Raw genomic sequence first — 23,563 nt, 5'->3', positions numbered from 1 at the left:
TTTTACTCTTTTTTTGTGCAAATGTAAAGTATTTAATGTAAAGTATAAGGGAGACTGAGGCTTGTCAAGCAATCCCTGAACCCATTGATCCAATCCACTGGTAAACAACTTTCAGCATGATTTCCACAGGAATGTCCCCTACACATCACATCACTGAACTTTGTGTTAAACTATTCATATCTTAGGTATTCTTTAAGAACATATAGAAGTAATACAGAGTATCTTTCCTCAGTATTTTCCAATCCAAGCATGTGCACCGCTGCAGGTCACTGTGGAGCTGTGTTCGTGCTTACGGTGGCAAACACAATCACAGATTCCTTCATATCAGCTTTCCAAGCAATGTTGCTGCAATCATCCATTGTCAATTTAAGTCAATGCAAAGATAATGATTAAAAGTAAAACTGATGAAAACCCGTATGTTGCATAACACAGTGTCAAAGGCCACCAAAAGACAGAAAGAAAGAGTGAACGGATTGAGCAGATATTGTGAATAAAGACACAGCCAAAATAGCATTTAAAGACAGACTATAGAAGAGCTAAGAAAAGGGAACGAGAATACAATGGTAAAGAGTGACGGAAGTAAAAATCTGGCTGCATGTGAAGAGGAACCTTTGGACCCCTACCAAGCTGGAGGAATAAAGAGTCTAGAAGTGAATTTCAGTCCTTCATTGTTGCTGAATATTCCACTTGCGCTGCAAGTAAGTTTTATACAAGTTTTATAGTGAATCTTTTTTAAGGTTAAAGGTGCAGTCAGGAATGCTTTCACAGTTAAAAAGATGTAATCTTAAAATTCAAAATGAAATCATGTATGAATATAAGATTAATTATTCAGTCATTCCAATAGCGAAATAAAAATTGATAAAAAAAAAATTTTCTGGGAATACTACTTCATCTCAAAATAGAACTGTTAAACTATGCCTGATTTTGCTCTTGCTACACCACCAAGTGTCTTTTAATGCGGCCCTGCTTCGATTTGTCATGCATTCTGACTTCTTTACAATGTTAAACGTGCTTAACATGGTCAACTTGTCAAAAAAACGAGTTGGGCGTATTACGTAGTATTTCTGAGCTCGATACACTCATTTCGGAAAGTTTTTTTCAAACATATATAACTGTTTCGTAACAGTTTTTCTTAGTCCCTTATTGGACAATTCTTCTGGAAAAGCACGCGGCACGGCCACAGGAGAGCAGGAAAAGGAGCATGCGCAGACATCACTTTCACTTGTAAGCAGAAGAGAGAGCATACGTCAGCGAAGTTCAGGTGTTGTTTATTGCATTTGGGTGATGAATGTTATATAAACTGTGGATATAACGCTGGATTTGGAGATCGTTTGAAACTTATGTATATGGAGCCGTTCCAGCACTAAAAGATGCCGGACATGAACCCCATGTGGTGAGTGAAACTAATGTCTGCGCAATGGGTGTGCACGTGCTTTGGTTCAGCCTACCCCTCCTCCTCGCACACGCCTTATGTTTTCGGAAACAATCGTAAAGCTGTATCTGTCTTTTATAAATGTGATCATACTAAATACTCTTCGAAGATACGAAGTATGCAATACTACTCTATAGGTACTCAAGATTAATATGAGATTGGCAGAAACCCTGTGTGTTACACCCGCTTTTAAAGAACCTTTTTTGTTCCCCAAAGGACCATACCTTTTTATAGTTAAAATAACCTTTGTTTCTTTAAATAATGTTACTTCACTCATTTTCAAAAACCTGGCAAATTCACATAATGACATTCTTTAAAATAATCTTGGACAGAAGGGTAAAATAAAATGATCAAATCAGATCAAATCTTGGAAGGTTCACTGCTTAAACTTATGTTTTAAAATAAGTTTAAAACATGCTTAAAAATGTTCAGAAATGTATGTAAGGTATGTCAAATATATATTATTCATATAGTTAATATATTATTATTGTTTATATTTATGTATATTAACTATACTGGCAGGAAGTGTGAGTGTCTAGCAAGCGACAAAGTTGAGATTTGCTCTACTTTATGTAAATGATTAGCGACTTTCGGGAGCGACAACCAATAGGAGTAAAGCAGCGGAGCTCACATCATCTGTCTCTTGTCTACTACAGAGTTTTTGACTATAAATGTTACTAGAGCAACCAAAACTAGGAACGCATTCTAACGACCTCGAAACAGGCCAAAGAACAATTGTTGTGGGAATACAAATATTTATATTTTTTCTGTGTCTCTGTGCAGCATGTGTTGGTGCAGTCCTCTCTCTGTGCATTGGTTGTGGGTTTGCTCATCCATGAAGTAGACAAGGAAAGAGTAGTGGCCCATGTGCTCTTTTATTCAGGTATATCTACTCTACTGCAGAGCTGGGTTGGGTCACGGTAAGGTTGCTTTTACCATTATTCATCATTCTGTTCTTTTCCATTTAAACTGATAAAGTTTTACCTAAGTCTTAAGCATTTTGCATCTAAGGATAAAACAACATTAATCCGGTCCACAGCTTGCCACTGATCCAGGCTCCATCTCTGGATTTCCTGATCCCTGCCATGACCCTGATTTCTGCTCAGGCCGGTAAGAATAAAAGAGATACTATGCCCAAAAATAAAAATGATGTCATCATTTACTCACCCTCAAGCTGTTCCAAACCTACATATGTGTCTTAGCTCTGATGAACACAAAGAAATATATTTGGAAAAAAGTTAGCCGTTAGCTGTTCAGGGCCCCGTAAATTTAAGGCTGGGGCTTGGTCCCTTCACAATCTCCCTATTAATGGTTAATTAATGGAGGGCCCCCTTAAATGCGAGAGCCCTTAGAATCATCCTCACTGTCACTTTTCTTATGGCTCCCCTGACAATAACAACATTTAAGATGCTGTGTGACAAGATCGGCACACTGGTAAGTCAGGTTACGTCATCTTTTGTTTAGTGGAGTTTATTCGGCTAATGTGTTTCCATCTCCAATTATTTGCGTTATCCCTTTTTCGCAAAAAAGAAAAAACATCTCAAAACACACCTCATTTTTTATTTCGAAGTTTGCCTTTTCCAACACTTGTTTCTGATGTGAAACTTCAAAATGCGCATGGGTGATGGAAAACCGGCTAGTGACTACCATAGTAGGAAAAAATATTGTATCATTTTTATGTCCGGTTGAACACAACTTTAGATATTTTGAAGAATGTAAGCAAATAATTATAGGGCACTTCCAGTAGCTAATATTCTTTATTCTAATATTCTAATATTCTTTATTTGTGTTTAACAGATCAAAGACATTTATTCAGGTTTGGAACGACTTTGAGGGGAGTAATTCATGACAGAATTTTCTTGTTTGGGTGGAGTATCGCTTTAAAATGCAGGGAATTTACCATTTTGGACAGAAAACACTGCATAATTATGCAAAATGTGTATTCCTCAATATTTAAATACTATTGATACTATCGCTACCAGTGGTTATTCACAAGGTCACAAATGTTGTTTGTTCCTCAAAGAACCATTCCCTTCAAGAACCACTTCTTTCTTACTTTTTAAGAACCTCTTTCCACCACAAAAATTATTTTGAGAAACAGAAAGGTTTTTCTGATGTTATAGGTTCTTTATAAAACCATTGCGACATTGTGAAGCGCCATTTTATTTATTTTATATATGTAAACTTATATAGACTCAAAAAGTGCCAGGTTCTGAGCATTGTACACTGATATTCATCATTGCATCATCTGTTAGAGATTCCTGTAGCCTGCAGGGGGCAGTGTCTCAAACCCGAGGAGACTGTGGCCCCAGAACACCCAATAAGAGAGGTAGAGCACAGTGCTGTCCGTGGTGCTGAACTTTCAGACCACCCCTCCACTATCTCTCACAAACATTCACAGTAGCACATAATCACATCAATTCCAAGTTGTTTAGCATGTTTTAAACATTTATTTTATTATTTTCAAATTTTAAGGCAAACAATCTTAATTTCTGTGTGTATATATGCAATTTTGTCTACTGAAGTGCATTTATTCATACAACACACTCTCTCTCTCTATGTGTGTGTCTATGCAGTTGAGAGGGATGACTGTTGTCACAGGTGTGGTGCAGTTGGCCCTGGGTTTGACTGGTGTGAGTGGGTTTGCATTGGGACGGAGTGGACCTTTAGTTCTGGCCCCGCTCCTCTGCATCCTGGGGTTTTCCATCTACAGGAACGCAGCACTGCTTTGTTCTGACCACTGGGGCATGGCTGCACTGTAAGAAGTCTCTATGGTCTTAATATTGTGTTTCTCATATCTTTTTTAACCTGTTCACACCTTTCTTGCTGTTTCAAAAATTTGATGAAGTCCTTCAGTAGTTTTGCCTAATTATACCACATGCACTCTCTACCTTTTTATTAAATTGGAAATATTATAGAAGACGTGATTCTTTTTTAAACTTAATAACAAAGATGTAATACAAATCATGTATTTTTAGGGCAATTATGCTTCTGGTAATCCTGTCCCAACACCTGCACTCCTTTCTGCGCTTATCTGTGTTTCCGCTCTGCCGGAAGCTTTGTGTGAGTAGACCTGAAATTCGATCAACATTAAAGTATGTGGTTTAATATATGACGCAGTTTGATTTGAGGGCCAGTGCTCCATTAAACATAAGTCTTTACAATTTGAATCATGTTTAATCCTTTCACCATGTTACAATAGACCTGGGATGAAAGAAAAGTTTACTTGTAATTTTACTTTTGTGTTTACTCGTACTTGTACCTTAAGACAGCGTAAGTCATGATTTATGGCATATCCTGTTCTAGATTTCTGTTACAGCTTTTAACCTGCAGTACATTAGATTGCTGTTTTGCCTGTAAGAAGATTATACCATTGATCTGGGCAAAGTTTCCCAACGAAGATGTGCCTTGTGTTACAGAGATCTTTGGCTAAAATGTTCTTAATTTAATATGAGATTGAATAAGGCTTTTTAAAGAGTGATCGTAAACTCATATTGGAATCCTGCTTTTGGGAAATCCTTATTGGTGTTTCACTTCTGTTTGGAAGTAGACAGTGCCTGACTGTCTAGTTTGGATTTGTGTCCATCTGGGTTTGAGTTAATATCTTTATGTGTGGGTGATTGTGTATCTGTGCCCTGTGGGATTATACAGACACCCCAAACAGTATTGAAATTTAAGACTTGTTTTTAAAGACAAACATTTTATTGCATGAGATAATATAACAATAAAGTAAGTTGCAAGTAAAGTAAGTAATTGTCTTAAGTGTCCACATACTTAAGTGGATTCTGCTTTTAAACAGGTAATGTACGTACATTTCTAGAGTATGTGCATGCTCAATAAAAGTTATATTATTTCTGCTCTTTCCAGGTACTTCTGTCTGTGATGTTGACGTGGGGTGTTTGTGCCGCTCTGATAAAGTGGGGACATGTTCACCTTACCTCTATTGCCCAGATACTTTCAACGGAGAGAGTTTTAAATGACACCTTTATACAGTCCATGAACACTATGAACTCATCTAACATTCTTTTTTCTAATCACATTGTACCCTGGCTTTACTTCCCCCTTCCTGGTAGGTTGAAAGATCTCTCTTCCAGTTTTATTTTAAATGAATTAACAGTCCTATTTTAATATCCATGATGTCCCGGATTTTAATGTCAAATCCTAAATTGTGTTATCAATCAAAAAAGTAATATTGTTGTCTACTTTATTGTCGATGTGTGCTTTCAGCTTCAGCGCTCCCCCTAATGTCTGGAAAAAGCATTGCAGCAGGAGTGGCTGGAGGCCTGTCTGCCAGTGTCAGCTCTACAGCTGTGTATGTGGTAGCAGCTCGACTCCTGAAGGCTCCTGTGCCCCCAGCACATGCCTGTAACCGGGGCCTGTGTGTGGATGGGTTAGGAAGTTTGCTAACTGGCCTGATGGGGGCGCCAGTAGGTCTTTGCAGCAGTGTGCCTAATGCATGCGTTATTGGCCTCAACCAGGTAATGCCCTTACTCCAGATGCGTGACTTGAGTTTGTTAAAATACTCTTTTTTCTGTTTATTGTAGCATTATTTCTGTAGTTTCACTATCAAAGGTATGTTAAAGGCTTTTGGGATATGTACTTTCTTTTTTAAACTTTGGATAATACTGTGTTTGTTTTACCACAGTTTGACTATACAAATATCTGTAGCAATACCATGGTAATTTGTGTTTACTATACAGTAGTTTTACCAATAAAACAAACAAAAAACCCTTTGTTTGTTATAGTTAAACAATTGTAAAGCTCATATCATTTGGTCTTGAAAGATTTGGATGAGAAACATGTTCAAATTGAAATCTTTTGTTTGACATTTGCCAATTTGAGACATTTGTGATATATCTTCAGGAACTGTAAAGGAGATAACCAGTTAACACAGAACTTTCCCCTTACTTTCTAAGAACATTCTTTTCAGGTTTTATTTTTTGCAACCAGAAAATAAGGGTCTTAGAACGTTAGTTTTTGGTTCCCAGAAGGCTTTATAAGGTTTGTTTTTAGGTTTTTACGGTTTATTTCATTTTATTTTTATAACAGTAGAGGAAGGTTCGTTTTTGTTTTAGAACGTTCTATTTCCGCAAGGAAAAATATCCTGGATAACCTAAAACAAACCTTAAAACATTCTGGAGGCCAAAAACTATTGTTTAAGGAATGTTATGGGAACCAAAACATTTTAGCAGTGTAAATGGGTTTCCATGTGTTGTTAATTTATATCTCACTGCTGAATATATTGATATTATTGAGATGTAATTTGTAATTATTATTTTTTTTCCTTCAGTCTGGGTCTCGGAGCACAGTGCAGTTAGCCGGTGTGTTTTTGTTAATTTTGGGTGTGTCTCCACAACTAGCTCGGATCCTCTGCTCAGTCCCTCTGGCCGTCCATGGTGATTGTCTTTTAAAGCTTCTTCTGTATGAACTTTGCATGGTTTATTCATTCACATACTGAGTGTTTAATTGCTTCTCTCAGGTGCTGTGCTCAGCGTGACCTACACAATCGCCATAGCAACAGGCATAACTTATTTCCAACATGCCGATGTGGACTCAGGACGCAACATTTTCAACATCGGCTTTACAATGTTCATGTCATTGGCATTGCCGCGCTGGTTTACAATTCACTCGGAGTTTATTCAAACGGGTATGACAGACTAATGTACTGTAGGCTATAACAGGGATATATCCTAATACAGTGGTTCTCAAACTGGGGGCCGTCGGCCCAAGACGGATCCTGTGGTGACACAAATTTTACATTTTATTTGAAGGCGATTTTCAAAACACTCAAGAACACCGTAAACTTTTGTTGTAATCATAAAACTAAGAGCAACAATACAACGAACAACAATTATTGACAGTTAACAATGATCAGGAAAAGCTAATCTTAAACTAAGAGTAGCAATACAACAAACTGCAATTATTGAGTGTTAAGAATGATCATGAAAAGCTAATCTAAACAAATACGTTTTAAGACATGATTTGAAAATGGTCAAACAGTCACTTTCTTTGTCTAGATTGAGCAATAGGAGCAACACAGCTAAATGCCCTAGACCCAATGGTGACTAAACGAACAAAAGGTTCCACGAGGGAAGTAGAAGAAGATAGTCTGTGTTGGGGTGTAGATATGAAGCAAATCAGAGAGATATGAGGGGTCGAGATTATGTGGAGCTTTAAAAGTGAGAAGCAGAATATTGTTCCCTACTCAATATTAAACAGGAAGCCAGTGTAATTTTTTTATCCTTGTACAGTACATTCGACAACAACAGTTGTATTAAAAAGTTATTTATAAATAAACCAGGAAGAAGAAGAAGAAGAAGGACACCACCTAGACTCTTAGCATGAAAAGATGGAGAGATCACAGAATTATTGATATAGAGTGAGAAACTAGTGAATTTTTCTATATTGGATCAAGTACCAACAAGGAAGATCTCTGTATTGTTGGTCATTAACTTTAGAGAATACCCTGAAGACCAGGATTTGATCTCTTCTAAAGGATCCAGGAGAGAGGAAGAAGGAAGAGTAGAATTTGGCTTGGAAGACAGGTAGAGCTCCGCGTATGAATAAAAGCTAATACCACATTTACTAAAAATATAACCAAGATAGATGTTAAAAAACAGAGGGCCCAAGACAGAGCCTTGAGGAATACCAGTGGGAATAGATGAGGAGAGTGATCGAAAGTAAATAAAAACCCTGGTAAGAATATTGTTGACATTATCAATGTGTATATTAAAATCACCCAATATAATAACATTAAGAGATGTAGAGCTCAATAAAGTATAAAAAATACAGAAAAGTCGTTTTTATGCATTTTATGAAATATAGAAATGTAATTTTATGCAATCAAACATCAGAAAAATAAGAACTCCAACCAAAGAAATTTATGTTCCAGCATTGTATAACTGTTTTTTTTTGGTTTAATCAAAATTCTAAGTTTATGATTATAAGTCTTTATATGGGGGCCGCAAAGCCATGCTCTCTATACAATCGAAAAAAGTTTGAGAACCACTGGCCTAATGGACTTTTCACCCAGGATGTCTTTGGGCATTCAGCAAAAGCCAGATGCAGCGCAGCTAAACAATGTCCTGACCTCCAGCGTCACTAATTATTTTTTATTATTTAATTTTATTATATTATAATATAAATATTTATTTACATTGTTATTTACATAACAATTACATTAAGAACGATTCCTGTGTGAAAGGCCCAAATGTATTTTTTTTACCATTGTTGCGCTTATTATTTTTGCCTACATTCATTTGGACGGAAATGCATTTGTAGACCTTAACTTCATCTCATGTTCAGGTTCACCCAGTGTCGATGTTCTTCTCCAGTCTCTTTTGACGTTACCCGTTTTCTTTGTTGGGGTTTTGGCTTTTTTTCTAGAGCTTACCGTTTCAGGTAAGACAACAAAGTAATACATTGAACAAAGAAATAAAGCTCGGTTTAATGCATATCATTTTGGGAACTTACTAGGATCTCTGTCTGAGAGGGGCCTTCTCCGACGTCAAGGCACCAACAAGATTCAGTCACTGGCTGACCAGCAGCAAGGATACAGCTATAGCCCAGATTCAGTGTATGACCCACCTCCCCTATTCCTAAAACTTCTGGAGCTGCGTGGACTAAGAACTGTGCCCTTCTGTGCCTGCAGAACCCCAAATATTGAAGTAGTCACTGTAACTGTACCTGAGATGTCTAATTTATTAGGTGAAAAAGATCCCGTTGTTAGTAGCACTTGAATGTTTGCACATTACAGTAGTCCTTTGTATTTTAATTTTCAAAATGTATTTAAATTTCGGGTTTCTTTTTGGTTTATGACTGATCTGATATCTGTTGGCACAGAACTTTACCAAGAAACTATTCAAAAGAATCAAAAACTAAGCACAAATAAAGAAAAAGACACGTATTTCCATAATCTTTAATTCTGAAAAATAGATCTTTAAATAGTTTTACAAATATTATATAATTTCTGACATCTTTAAGTAAAATGTAAATAATGCCACAAAACAGATAAATACAGTAAATTGTATGGGAAATTGAGTATTACTGCATAAAGCACACATAAGGCCTACATAAACTGGCATAAACTCTAATACATATAACATTGTTACACATTGTACTGAGTTAACGTAATGTTTCTAATAAACCTTCATAAAAGTGTACTCAAACCCTTATGTATGCTAGATGGAGAAATACAGTGTAAAGTGTGACCATTAAATAGCTGATTAAGATGGGAAAGACATTTGTCTCTTCAGTGAAAAACGTAACTGACCATAAAAATGCAAACAAAACGGTTATGACCTGAAAGCACAGCAGGATTCTATGCAGTATTAGACATTTTCCTGATGTTTTGCCCATGCTCTCTCTATAGCTGTGAAGTTTCTGTGGGTGTGTTTGTGTACCTTCCAATCTCATTTCTTTTTGAAAAGGTCTTCCTGCCTTCCATCTCAAACCTCAACCTTATCAGGTGGGGTTGCCCTGATAAGTGGTTCCGGTGGTTCACTTCTTACCTGAGTATGAGCGTTTTTAGTTAACCTGTTTTTAATGATTATAATGATATGTTTAGTGAACATGTAGAAGAGATACAGACGGACATACTGTATATGAGTAAGCGTGTGCGAGTCTGTATATGTGAGAATTTTCCAGTGTAGGCAGTATAGAAAACCCATTTAAACAAGTGTTAAATATTTCTTTACAAATGAGCTAAAGGAATCAGTTCATTTTCCACTTTCTCAAACGAGAGTCGACACACAGAATCATTGCATGCTTTTAAGTCTCTTGACAGAGTCCATTTTGCTCATGAACGATTCTGTTTTTCAAACCTTCTCCCCTGCTTCCCTCTCTCCATTAACTTCCTTTCTGCATCATTTAACCTTGTCTCTTCTTTTCCCGTTCCTACTTCTAGACAATTCATCCGAATTCGTTCAATTCCTCCCCATTTATTTATCAAACGCTTCTCTTAATTTCTCATTTCCTCCTCGCATTCATCTGTCATTGTCTGTCATGCTCCAGGGGTGAAAATGTGTTGGGTCCAGCACATGAGTCCCAACCCAGTGCAGCAGTGAGGAATACCAATGTATCCCCACAGCCTGATGTCCAACTGGCCCGCCCCAGTTATAAAGTACCCTGAGTGGGCCAAACGCCCAATGTGCAAGCCTTTGCTGGTCCACGGCTGCGTAGCAGGAGGAAACGATGCCATTGACCACCACTGTACCGTGGCGGGTAAGCGGAGCAAAAACGCCCCTGTCCTCCTGGATCTGGATCTTAGTGACCCGGGACAGGTATCCCTGCTGTTCTCGTGTGGACACCACACATTGACCTGGCCGCACGTCACTGGCGTATACGGATCGCAGCGCTCCGCTCACAACAGGCCCTGAGCAGTTCCCCACGGACACAAAAAGGAGATGGGCTGCGGTCAAGCTAAGTGTGGCACCGGAGTCTGTTTGGATGCTGTAGAACCGCTTCTGTACGGTATGATCTCGGTCCAGGAAGGTGATGACTTCGCTGTAGAGGAGCGGTCCGGTGCCGTCGCTCTCTGAAGATGCGAGAACTTTCTCTCCAGGTTGTAAGCTATCCATGGTCTTCAAGGTACCGCCCTCAACCGTGACATACGCCGATGCAGGAAAACAACCTCCGGTTTTAGCAGCCACAGAGTGATCTGAGGAAATCATAGAATGAGAGAGAACAACGACCAATTACAACCAATGTTTTTGTGTACATAAAAATCTGCCTATAACAATTAAAAAAAACACATGGTTAGTTAATAGTGTATGTAAAGGTTTATCTACTTATGTTCAGGTTTGTATTTTTCAAACATAAACATGGCACAAAGCCTTTCCTAGATTAATCTTCAAACGTCTTTAAATTCTTTCAGATACTCAGAACATGACTCAACGCATACACACCCGAGTACACAAACCCACTCCTGCTCTCATTGTAAACACATAAAAATCCAATCAAACTCCAAGTCACAGTGGCAAAAAACCCGCCAGGCAAAGGCAAACATTTCAAATGCCATCCTTCAAGCTAATTAGTTTTCTCTTTTCACACGACTCCAGTCAGCAGGTAAAAATGCAATAAAAGCTAATAAATAACCGCTTGATTCAATCTCGGCTCTCCACGTCTCCTGTCCAACAGAAGTGACTGAGTTCAGAAGTTGTCCGCACGCTAAAGAAACAGGAATGAGTCTTAAGTCTCCATCGAGTCCTAGACAAATATTTGGGAAAGGTAAGTACCAAGGCCGGGTGATAAGACTGTGATAAGACATCTGAGAAAGGCAACAACAGAATTGCCATCTGGAAAACAAAGAAGCTGGTTAATCATCTCAGAGAACTTTAGCAGTCCTGCTACTTAAGCCACATTCCCTCTTGCATACACACCCACAAAAGTTCATATAGGGTAAAATGCTCTGATACTCACATCAAAACTAGAAAGCCTTTCTCCCTACATTCTTGTTTAAAGCAAATTGATTAGTTTTATGCAGCTCTACAGTCACAAGCTCCACAAAGGTATTCATTCAAACCGTATTTAAAAGTGTGGTGACGGGACAAATATCTTGCTTTCAACGAAAGTGACACTCTGCGGATCCTTGGATCAATCTGATAGTTGCACATTTATTCCATTTATACTGAATCCAAGTGTTTGAAATCGGGAACTAACAGCTCAGCCAGATAAAGAACACACCTATAGGACTTTGATAAAGCAAAGGCAGACAACGGGTCTTGCTTGTGTTTGCACGCTCTTTCAGACAGATAACACAAGTGCCTCACAAATGTCCACACAGAAGTCCCATTCCCCACTAGGAGTGGTGTAATACTCCATAGACAAAGACTGGCACATTAAGGTCACAAACATTGGATTATGGTCCACACTGGCTGGCAAAATAAATATGATTTTCTGCACATACTAGGTAAAAATTTTTTTAATACAACATCACTACATTTATAGAGAAAGCACAGAAGATCAGAGAAAACAATAGACGACTCTTGTCTAAAGAGTGCACTTTTAATGGCTGCTTGTCTGGCCAATAATGTTGTCTCTAGTGACTCAGATACAACCAGGTGTTTAAGGTTTAATGATGTGGTCTGTTACCATTTTGTCACCTTCGTCCCAGGTCTACCACTTACCTCCCCCAAACTAATGAGAACTGACCACATTCACCACAACAGGACACGCCTGATCTAATTGGACTTTTATGCATATCTACCTTACACCCTAGATTTAACTTATTGTGACACAATACAGAAGAAATGAAGCCTAAGTTCTGGGAACTGAAAAAAACTGGACAATTTTTAACCAGAATCATAAACCTCATTCAACAAAAATGTATATTTGTTTGGTTAGCCTGATAGCCTAGTTTTGACCCTATAATAAAGCTCAATAACGCACAATTGATAATGTGAGACTTTTTCTACCTGATTTCACACTGCAGTGGATGTGAGCTTTGGACTCATAGTAGACCCAATCAAAACCGGCCTCCACCGCTAGACGTGCCAACATGCCGTATTTATTACGGTTGCGATCCGAGGTGGTGATATCGACAGCTCTTCCCTCGTAGTGCAGTGAATCTTCAAAGTGATTACCGTCTTCATCCCAGCCCTCAGTCACTCTGAGCTTCACGCCGGGCCACATGTTCATCACAGAGATAGCCAGAGCGTTCAGCTTATCTTTACAGCGCTGTGAATGCAACACGGAAAGAGGTTTAAACCTGGGTTACGTGGAACACAGTGATGACCCTTCATTGAGTTTCGCAAGAACCAGCCACAACATTCCAAAGTTATAACTCCAAAGGGCTTAACAGGTTACAGAAAACAACATACCAATGGTGCAGTGAATTATAATTGTGGTATCAAAATGAAGCACATTAAAAGTGTTACTTTGAAGTGCAAAGATCAATCTAAAAGTGGGTTAAAGGGTACGACAGCAGAACCATAAACATTATACAAAATAAAAGTAGTTTTAAAAAAGATTGTCCCTAAATGTTTTGACTACATAAAAGTTATATTTGTTCCATACAAATCATATTACTTTAAGATATTTTTACCGAACTATTACTGTGTTTCCCCAGTTTTGTGTTGACTAACAATTAATACGTTTGCTTTTCTAAAAAAATGTATACAAATATTTATAAATTAACAAAATGAGCAGTTCTGATATCCTTCTCCGCCTTTCTAACAAACATGTCATGGTTAGTGTAAGTTTATAATCCAGGCACCTCTCTTGTATGCATAGTTTGTTTGCAAAAGCACCCACATAAAACATTACATAATATGACCAAATTATTGAATCATGAGGAGAGCTGACTGATGCTTCAACCCACAAATACAGGCCGAGTTATATTTACCTTCCCACAGGTATTTTTCTTTGACCAAGGTACAAAATGTGTCCAACATGTTGAGAGTGATTCACTTTTAACCTAACCGCATTCACCACCCTTTAAAAATACACACAGGACATTTTTTTTCTATTAAGTTAACAGCAAATTCAAATTTGAACATGGAAAGACGAGCACATTGCCAAAGCAGAGTAGGCTACACATAAACAACCAAATTTGTTTACATGTAATATTTTTCTGCGTTGATTAGACTGTATTATATATTTGATTTGTTTTGACTGTATTCACTTTGTTAATTTTACTGTGTAGCACAAGTAAAGCTTATAGATTGTGACATGTTATCCATGAACGACCTATTTTTTTTACTATAAGCCACACCTGTAACGAATAGGAAACACCTGCTTTCATTCTTTGGCTTTATATTATCTGATAAACTAAGCACCTAAAGTTTATTTTGTATTATCATTGTTATTATAATATTTTGTGTAAATTAACCAGTGTTGTTAAGCCATTACTATTGTCAAAGCCATTGCGTTAAGTGAAATATTTGAACATTATTTTAAAGATCTTAAAGAAGAGGAACATTTGATTGCTGTCGGGCAAAGCACAATAACATTATTTTGAAAGGTTTCAGATTTAACTCGGAATATGACAGCTTGTGTTAACGTTAGTTTTTGCGAGTGGCGCCCAATCACAATTTACAAAACAAACCGCTGTCAGCAATCAATTCCTCTGAAAGCTGCGAAGATCGATGAGGAACGAGCAAAGGGCGCACTGGTGCGCAACAAGTCTAATGCGCTCGCAATCGAATCAAAGCCACTGAGTGTCTTTCTAATGGGCAGATAATTGAATTCATTCCCGTTGCATTATCCAAGTGTTGCTCACCTGCGTCATGAGTCGATCCGCACCTGTGTTCTCCTCATCTTTGAAGATGATGTCGGGATTGTAGTTCGGCGTCAGCTCTTTAAAGCGCTCTGAGTTCCTGGTTATCTTGCCCTCGTGTCTCCCGCTTGCTCCCAGTGTCTTTTCGGCGACTTGCGGACTAAACTGCTTGTAATTAAGGGGTGTCAGTTTCTGCGGAGGCCGCCTTTTCCCATATCCCCTCCCCGGCCCACAGCCCTCGTTAACAGGTGCGAAAATCAGGGCGCAGCCGATGAGGAACCCAAACACCACGGGGAGACGCATTCCACCCCAACGCGCCGGGAACTCACACGGAGTGGTACGGTGGCACAGCTCGCCGATGAATACGAGACTACCCCCCAGTAGGTCCTTATTCCCCCCCACGGGGTAAAAGATGGGGGGTGGAGGACGAAATGTCTACTTCTTTATCGCCCTTATCCTCGTCATCGTCAGTGCGTAAAAGTTAAGTCGCTTTACGCAGAGGCTGTCACGGAGAGATGGCGAAAAGATCCAGTGATACCAAGTGTTCAGTGCCCACACAATGCGAAACGTCGGTCTCTCGAGAAAAACACCGAAATGAGAATGAGCAGGCAAGTCCATTTATTTATCTAACAGTTTCTAGGAGAGAAAGAGAGATACGGTGGGACTCCGACGCAATCTAGGACAACTGTCAGTGAGACTGCTGCTGTCTTTGAATGAGCTCCCTTTGCGAAAGTCTTCCACTTGAATCGGGAATTAAAGTGATCTGAGTTGCCGGCGTAAATAAGACCGCACCCTGCCAGTTTTTTGCCCCTCTCGATCCCTGCCTGCCACTCCTCCCCACGGGTCACATTGGGTGCGTCGTATACCCACCGGCTCTCTTTAGCTTCACAGCGCCTGACTGGGCAAACACAAATCTCAGGAACGAACTGTGGACTCAGGCGCTCCCATTCATAGATCCACAAATAGCGCGCGAGAGAAGGAGCCTGGCTACTCCTCAAACAAACGTGAGCGCGTGTTGCCCTCCCCTCCTCTCTCTTCATCATATTAATACGCTTAAGGAAACGCATTGGATTGGCGAACTGATTTTAATGTTTTACTTCTGATTCCCAAGTTGTTTGTATGTTGAGGCCTTTCAGTTTCGTTGACAGGTGTAACAATGTGGCTTATGTAAATGCGTTACAGTCTGCGTCTACGAATAACATTTTAAAAGCTCAACAAAAGACCCAAAATCCTGCTATTGACCAAAGCGGCTCTTTTCAATTTAAAACTTAAATATTTATAATTGCCTGATATATCGGGTCCATGCCCATCAATTACTCAACAGCTCTCATCGTGTGTCATCTATGAACAGATAGAGCTCCAGTGTGTGGTGGTCTGAGTTAATGTATGAGGGCTTCAACTGTTCTAATTGCAGATGAAGCTGGTAAAGAGTCAGTGTTTTCTCCAGAACTGAGAGAAGACGTTCCACCACACAAGTGATGGCTGTGTGGATGTAGCCAGCGGTCAGCACCTTAAGAACAGATATATCCATGAACTCAAAGTCTGTTCACGTTCTCTTTAAACCAGGGAAAGGAAACAGACCCAAGTCTTCCAAATTAGCTCTGCAAATATTTGCCGGAATGGGGCTAGTGGTTTTGTGCCCATTTCAAAAGCAAATTTAACAGACGTGTTTGGTGTTGATTTTTTATTATTTTTTATTTGCGTCTGTAAATATCAAAGTATTTTGGTTCTGGTTGGTGTGTCCTCATTTGGAACAGAGAGTTAAAGAGAGTAATTGAGAAACTAAACACTACTGTCACTCTTTTACTCTCGCCATCAGCATTTGTTAATTTGGTCCCCTTCATATCTTAAGGCTTGTAAAAAGGATATGTCAGTCACTGTACATTTTACCTAATACCTTCATTTTAGCTGCCAATGCTCTGTTTGTTCTGATATTCTGTTCAATTATTTTTAAATCATTAGTTCTTCCTCCAAATGTAAATTTACTGACAAAATTAAATGACGTCAAATGCATATGATACGATGCTTTTAAAACACTTAATAAAGTATTAGCTCTGATAGCAAATTGTTATTGTATTTGTTAAAGTACCTTTCTGTGGCTGGGATGGTCCCTTAAAGGAAAGGTTCATCCAAAAATGAAAATTCTGTCCTTATTTACTCACCCCTCCAGTTTATTCCAAACCTGTATAAATGTAATTATTCCAATGAACACAGAGAACGAGATTTGGAAGAATGCTTGTAACCAAACAGTTGCTGACCACCTTTGTTAGGGGTACAAAACAACTGTACCTTTAAAGCTACAGAATCTACTTTATTTTTTAAATAGACTGTTATATTTTGCAACTATGAAATAAATGGCAACAACAAGTTACATTGCATTATGTTTTGTGTAGTGAATTAAATCATTGAAAAACATTTTTATTTCATTTTTCTACCAGATGTATACATTTACAAAACCTTTCATCCCAAATCATTTGTATGTTTTTTTGTATTGTTGTGCCATATTTGAATAATGGTAATATTTATAGAAATTTTATAATATTTTTTTCTATAAACACTCCTGGTACTGTGTTAACCTAACTGTGTTGATCTTTGTTGTTTAATTATACGTCGTCCTGAATGAAAGCAGGTTAAGAATCACTGGACTTTTGCACCTCACGTTTCAAGTGTGGCTTCTACATAAATTGACTCCTCTCTATTCTTAACACGACTTAAATTCTAAATTTAATCTTAAAATATGCATGCCGTAAGCTACAAACTTAAAAAAAAACACAATCGCACAAAACTAAATACCTCCCCCTTAATCCTACTGGACAGGTGATGTTCCCACTAACTGATCCCACTAAGAGGATAAATGTTTTTGACTGTGATTCCACAAGCCCTCTGAGAAGCAGGTACTTGAAAGCAACACCAGCATGCACGAATGGAATGTGAGGATGATCTTATTTTGAAACTTTCGCATCTTGATGTGGAGAAACAATTACAGAGCGTGCGGATCCCACGGAGCATGTCCTTTTCCCTTTGATGGACGTAAATAAAGCCATGGCTGCTAGCGGGCCTGCCTATTGAACTTGGCTGTTGACAATGCTTCAGAAGTGGTCGGATCCACTCAGAAATCCCTTCTGCCCTCAAGAAAAGAGCTCACGTCCTTCAAGGCATCACTGTAGCGGCTGTTCCCTGTCAGTCGGGCGATGGCAGTGGTTCAGACGCCAGCCTAGGCTCTTTTAGCGTGAGTCCATTGATGTAGCAGAGTTATTAATTTGCCCTGTGAAATAAGAGGACACCAGGGCCAAAACAGAGAGAGATGGGTGCCTTTCAAATAATGCCAGCCAGTGAGTCTTTCATCTGCTGTCAGTGGGGTGAGCGAACCGGGTCTGCTGGGTTCTCACATGGGCACCAGGGCTACCCACGGAACTAACCAACAAAAGCGTGTGCAGGAGGGAAAGAGCAAGTACAGAGGGGAAGGAGGAGAGAAAGAGAGAGATGGCAAGTTGGTGTTTCTCCACTATTAACTGGTAAACAACTCTGTTTTTAGTTGTTTTCGTCCTTCGGAATGGCGTTCTTGTGGATTGCGGTGCGATTCGGTGTTCTCCGCCGCTCTTTCACTCCCCTCAAGGTAGTGGTGGCTTTTTTCCTTCACCACTTCCTGCTGTCCCGAACAACCTCAGGGTATGATAATATAACATGATACTTCCTTTATAGGTAGCCTAAGTTACACTTTTCATTCTGTTGCGCTTTCCATTTCCTCCTTTTCTCGCGGGGCACCTGAATCCCAACCTCTCGCCGAGCACACAGGAGGTTTAGGTCCGATGTGAAGTCTCTATAGGCCACTAAGTACAAGTTTTGACTGGAACAGAGAGAGGAGATGTCATAGAATTCATGCATGCAATGCACTGCACAGCGTCAGGGACCGATTACTCTGTTTCTCCACATGCAGCTGAGCACGAGGAGCGGTCGGGGCAGTCATAGTTGGAGCGAGCAGGGAAAAAATAATACCAGAGATGTATAAAAGCAGAGGCTAAAAGCAGCCTGAGCTAGCGGCCTGCTAAAAAAACAAAGCACTGCCCAGGGGACGAGCACAGGGTCGGTCAGCGTGGACCGGACTCGCCACAGCCGCGTCTCCACACGTTAGTCCTCCTGCCAAACGGCTGTAATTGAGGCCTAAAGTCAAGAGCCCTGAATAACTCAATGCATCAATGGCAGTCTGCGGGACCTCCCCCCTGTATGTTTCTGTGTACCTTCTTAACCTAAACCTTTTATCAAAAACAAGAAACCTTTCACACTTCCACATGCGAAACTGACCTATACTCTCAAAGAAATAAATCGTAACAGTTCGAGGTGAACGGTGGGTCGTGTTTCAATTTTTAGCATCGGTTACTGGAGGAACGTTTTTGTTAACTTCTGTTTTGTTAACTTTCTTTGTGCGTGGGTTTAAGGAATGTTTGATACTAAGGCGATGCAGGACGTTTTGAAGTCTAATTCAGTATCGCTCAAATTCGACGCAAGATGTGGAGGTTCATAGGGATTATGATAATTATACGAATGATTATTATTATATGATGTTTGCATAGGGCGATATTTGTGGAGGGATCCACGCTAATGGCAGAGCGGAAGACGAAGTAGGGCACATGCTGCACATTTCTGCCTGTTTATTGGTCCTGCTTGGTTCTCCTCTTCGGCTTCAGAGGCCTAAGCTGCTTTTTTCCTGCACGCATGCCACAGCTGTGGTCACTGTGGTGATGTTTCACTGCTCAGAATGGATTCACCAGCTCAAAAACGTTCTTATTATATTTATATTTTACTATACCGCTGGTGCTCCTGCCAGTTGTGTACTGGCTAACAGCCTGTTTCCTTTAAATAGGCTGTGACAATATGATTAAACAGCTAAAACTTAGGTAAACATCAACATGCATTGCCCAGTATTGACATAAAGGCCACAAGCAAACAATGCCGGATGCTTTCGGGTCTAGGTTTGTGCTGACAGGCAACTGAACAGAGGAACGGCAAGACAAGAAGACAGAAAAGTCTCAGAAAAGCGAGTGAGATAATTAAGGGTTAGCTCTCCCAAAAATGACAAGTCTGTCGTCATTTGTTATGATTTTCTCTCTCTGGAGAAGAATGAGAATGTTCTTTTTTGTGAACAATAATAGTGAATGCAGAGGATGTCAGTCACTAACATCCAGCCCAACATTATCTTTTGTGTTCCGTGCAAGAATGAAAGTCATACGGGTTTGAAGCAACATGAGGTTGAGTTGACAGTAAATGATGACAGCAGTTTTATTTTTAGACGAACTGTTCCTTTAAACTGCAAATTATGAGTGAGACTGTCAAGCAGTTTAGTTAAATGGATCAACTGAAAATATGTCATTCCAAAGGCAGAGCAACATTTTAAGCAGTTGTAAAATATAGGAGGCATAAAGAAGGAAATAATGAAAGGCAGGTGAGAGAAGGAGATGATTGCGCAATCGCGACGAAAGTGGTAACTGGAGAGGAAAAGACGGAACAGATCCTGCGTGTCCATGTTGTACGGGTTTGTCTCGTGATCTTCTGCGGGATGCCGCTGTCACCCCGGCTGTGGCGAGTTGCTGTGGTGCTGCTGCTAGCTTCAAAGACTGCAGGCCCGCCCGCAGCCTTAATTACAGGCTGTTTGCTTGGAGCTGGGGACAGGCTAGCGGAAAGTGTGCGCAAGTGCACACACTGCCCTTCAGTGGCAGCGAGCTGACGCGATGAAGGGAGAGACAGCATCCTACCATCCTATCCCACAATATTTTCTCTCATTACCAGTATATGGTCCATGGCCCAGGCCTAGGAGGAGGCAGTTCTGGGCCCCCTGATTGTATATTTCTCTGGGCCTCTTGTTTAAGTTTAGGCTGCAATTCGTAACATTTTGGGTTAAAAATAATCAAATAGTTATTGATCAACCATAAAAAAAATCTCCTAACCATACTTTAGGCTTAGAATGACGATTTATAATTTGAGCTGTCAGGTACTTCACTATGTATAGATAAGAATGCAACTTAACCAGAAATTTATGTTTCAAACAAAGATGGCAATATAGAGGCAAAAGTTGGTGGATGGCGTAAATGATTCGGCATGTGCCACTTATGTGTTGATGACATGAGAATTCACCTTCATTTTTTAACATCACTTTATTTATTTATCTCTAAAGCCAACCAATCTTTTTAAAATTGATGTGTCATTTTGGCAATATAATATACATAACCATGTATTCAGAAGTGTATAAAGACCTTGAAGCATCATGTTATGATTACCTTTGAATGAGCTATCTATATACATCCTCTTACATGGAATATGCCATGTTGTTTCTACAGTAGCCCTAAATGGACAAACTGCTCTAGAGAGCACGAAGAATACGTTATCTCCTTTGTCAAAGAAGAGAAAATGTGATGACGTCTCAAGCCACCTCTTCAATGCAAATGACAAACGACGGCCGATAGCCCGGAAGTCATTCATTTGGAGAATCACAGAGGGTTGACGACCGTCTGAAGATGATCAATTTTCGGATGTGATCTGAGCTTTGGATGCATTAAAAAAACTGAACTTGAGCGACAAAACCGTATAGGACTCACCGACTGGAAGTGATGTATTTCAGTGTACTCCAATCACCACGTGTGAACAGAAAATTATTTTAAAATTTTTTTTAACTTTGTCAGTAAAACACAAATCCTTTAAAATTGTTTGATTACTGATAATTAACAGATTATTAATAGAATGTTTATATATTATTGTTTTTAATCTTGTCTCCACATTGTTCCTTCCAAAACACTGGTGCTCTTTTGTCATATATGCATAACGGTTTATTGTTTGCAATCATTTATACATTATAAAATGGCAAATATTGGGAGAATGAAAGCACTTTAACTGCTTTATTGGAATAAGCTTCCCTCCCATGTTGGCATGGATTTTGAATGTTCCTCATGACGAATTTGTCGTGTGCCCTAATGTCGCATGCAGTGAAAAGGCGGCTTAAGTCCACTCCCACCCACTGTAGTGCTTTGAAGGGAGGGGTGAAGTGAGCCATTGGTTGCATTTTGCAACCTCACCGCTAAATGCCGCTAAAAATCCTATAATATTCCTTTAAATCTCAAGTATAAAAGTTTTTTTTTTAAATAGCTGTTCTTAAAACAAGGGTAAACGACTCAAAGTGTAGTTAATGCAGGTCAGTAGAGAGTCGTGTCTTGAGATGAAGGGTTATACATCTACCTCCTGCTTTATTAACTTTCCCCAAAAATGTATGGCACTATATATTGTGATACAAAAATATGATATGTAAAGCAAAGCTAGGCTATATAGATTTTAAAGGATATGACATCTGATAGGTCCTTTTGGCTGATAAAACTTTGCTAATACATCAATATAGTTATATTTTCTGAATTCACCATTTATAGATGTCATTCTTGTTGATTTGGTTGCTTTTGTTTTTTTCTCATGTGTCTGGTTCTCTCCCCTGGATCCCCGTTATGCTTCTCACAAGGCTGATTGGCTCATTACCTAAACCTGGTTATTGTTTCCCCACACCGCTATTTAACCTTCCCCATTTCTTCTGTTGCCTGCGGCAATGTATTGTTTGTTTACTCGTGCCTGGTTTACAAGGTGTTGTGTGCGCTGCATACGTTTCCAGAACACGGAGACAAGGACTTAATCTCCACTCCTATAGACAGTGGGGACTATTCATGTGTGCTGGCTTGGGCTCTTCGCTGGTTCGGCTTTTTCTCTCCTTTGTTCACTGCCTTTCCCGACTAAGGAATATACACACGGATTGATTTTTGCCTACTGATCTCTGTTCAGGAGTTTCCCGTCACTTTTTGTTTGCTTGGTTTGCCGTGTTAATAAACTCTATTTTTGATTCTCTCCTTCATCTGAGTACTTTATATACAATGTGACAATAGGTACATGTTTCAGTAAAATGAACTTTTTGTTTTTCATTCTGTGAAGAAGTGACAACAATTCCCCCAAATTCTGAATGAAAATGTTTTTATTTGCAGAAAATTACAAATAAAACACGCAATTTTCAGATCTTGAATACTACAAAGTATAGTTCATAAACAACACAATGCTAATGGTTTTAATTGTATTTTAGTATCAGTTCAATATGACATGATGAACATCAATGGTTTTCGTCTTTGCACTTTCTCAGTTTTTCATATTACTGTTGAAATTCACGCACACTGGAATGGAATTGCCACAATATATACAGAAATCCTGATTGAAAACTAGATTTGTTTCCATGTTTGTATTTTTTTTGGAACTGTATGATTTTTCTCTATTACAAAGTTCTCTCTTAGGGCTTACTTTTAATTTAATTTAATTTCTTTAATTTTTCATGCATTTACATAGGCTGACAGAAATTTCAATGAAACCTTGAATGTTCTCAATTCTACAACAAATTGTATGCTTATCAAAAAATATACATATTTTGGTTATTTAAATAAGTTTTCTATTTCTTTTATTTTGTATATTCCAGTGTTGTGTATTGTATTACATTATATTTTTTGTGACTTAAAATACATTTAATGTCAATCCGACAAGAGTATCTTTGGGCTGACTGGAGTTGTGGGCCTTCAGAATTATTCCCACCTTTAACCCCGTTACCAACAGTCCTAAATCAACAGCTATAGGATATAGTCTCAGGTTGTGGTAGATAAATGTAGCTAGTTATTTCCTCAATTTAATGATTAAGAGGACATGGCAGCGCCTGTTCATCATCACTGTTCCTTAAACGATTATCATTTCAAAAGTTCCCTGCTTTACTAAGCTATCAGCACAAACGTGATCTTGGCCTTGACTGTTAAATGCTGTTCATGATCAGCACTGCAGCATAAAGGTCCTATTTTTGCTAATTTTAACCTCTTCCCTGTCTGTCTTCAGGTCTCCTTACGTTCCCTGTCTCACCT

General features: G+C 39.1%; 2 protein-coding genes across 3 annotated transcripts; one reads left to right on the top strand and one right to left on the bottom strand.

Moving 5' to 3' along the window:
• The first annotated feature begins 154 nt into the window (after positions 1 to 154).
• slc23a3 (solute carrier family 23 member 3) lies at positions 155 to 9,181 on the top strand. Of its 2 annotated transcripts, XM_056754325.1 has the most exons (12): positions 155 to 698; positions 2,216 to 2,352; positions 2,472 to 2,542; positions 3,688 to 3,761; positions 4,009 to 4,190; positions 4,411 to 4,495; positions 5,300 to 5,501; positions 5,660 to 5,910; positions 6,723 to 6,828; positions 6,912 to 7,079; positions 8,738 to 8,833; positions 8,909 to 9,181. In XM_056754325.1, exons 1-12 carry the CDS (start codon positions 561 to 563, stop codon positions 9,169 to 9,171), a joined length of 1,773 nt encoding a protein of 590 aa, XP_056610303.1. In that variant the 5' UTR covers positions 155 to 560; the 3' UTR covers positions 9,172 to 9,181. The 2 variants fall into 2 exon arrangements, with proteins under 2 accessions (XP_056610303.1, XP_056610304.1); XM_056754326.1 differs by having other exon boundaries at positions 570 to 2,352; positions 2,444 to 2,542.
• Positions 9,182 to 9,336: 155 nt separating this feature from the next.
• Positions 9,337 to 16,892, bottom strand: ihha (Indian hedgehog signaling molecule a). Its single transcript, XM_056754336.1, has 3 exons — positions 14,652 to 16,892; positions 12,847 to 13,108; positions 9,337 to 11,090 (listed from the first exon to the last, which is right to left on the bottom strand). Exons 1-3 carry the CDS (start codon positions 14,949 to 14,951, stop codon positions 10,417 to 10,419), a joined length of 1,236 nt encoding a protein of 411 aa, XP_056610314.1. The 5' UTR covers positions 14,952 to 16,892; the 3' UTR covers positions 9,337 to 10,416.
• Between the last annotated feature and the right edge of the window lie 6,671 nt (positions 16,893 to 23,563).

The sequence above is a fragment of the Triplophysa dalaica genome, chromosome 8 (genome assembly GCF_015846415.1).
Source record: "Triplophysa dalaica isolate WHDGS20190420 chromosome 8, ASM1584641v1, whole genome shotgun sequence".
NCBI lineage: Eukaryota > Metazoa > Chordata > Actinopteri > Cypriniformes > Nemacheilidae > Triplophysa > Triplophysa dalaica.
Note: the sequence above shows the minus strand (reverse complement) of the source record. Positions and strands in the feature narration are given on the sequence as shown.

Coding starts and splice junctions, on each gene's coding strand:
- ihha (XM_056754336.1), bottom strand. CDS start 14,951: ATGCGTCTCCCCGTGGTGTTTGGGTTCCTCATCGGCTGCGCCCTGATT. Junction 13,109..14,651: donor CGGATCGACTCATGACGCAG/GTGAGCAACACT, acceptor TTGCATTCACAG/CGCTGTAAAGATAAGCTGAA. Junction 11,091..12,846: donor CCACTGCAGTGTGAAATCAG/GTAGAAAAAGTC, acceptor TGATTTCCTCAG/ATCACTCTGTGGCTGCTAAA.
- slc23a3 (XM_056754325.1), top strand. CDS start 561: ATGGTAAAGAGTGACGGAAGTAAAAATCTGGCTGCATGTGAAGAGGAA. Junction 4,496..5,299: donor CGCTCTGCCGGAAGCTTTGT/GTGAGTAGACCT, acceptor TGCTCTTTCCAG/GTACTTCTGTCTGTGATGTT. Junction 5,911..6,722: donor GCGTTATTGGCCTCAACCAG/GTAATGCCCTTA, acceptor TTTTTCCTTCAG/TCTGGGTCTCGGAGCACAGT.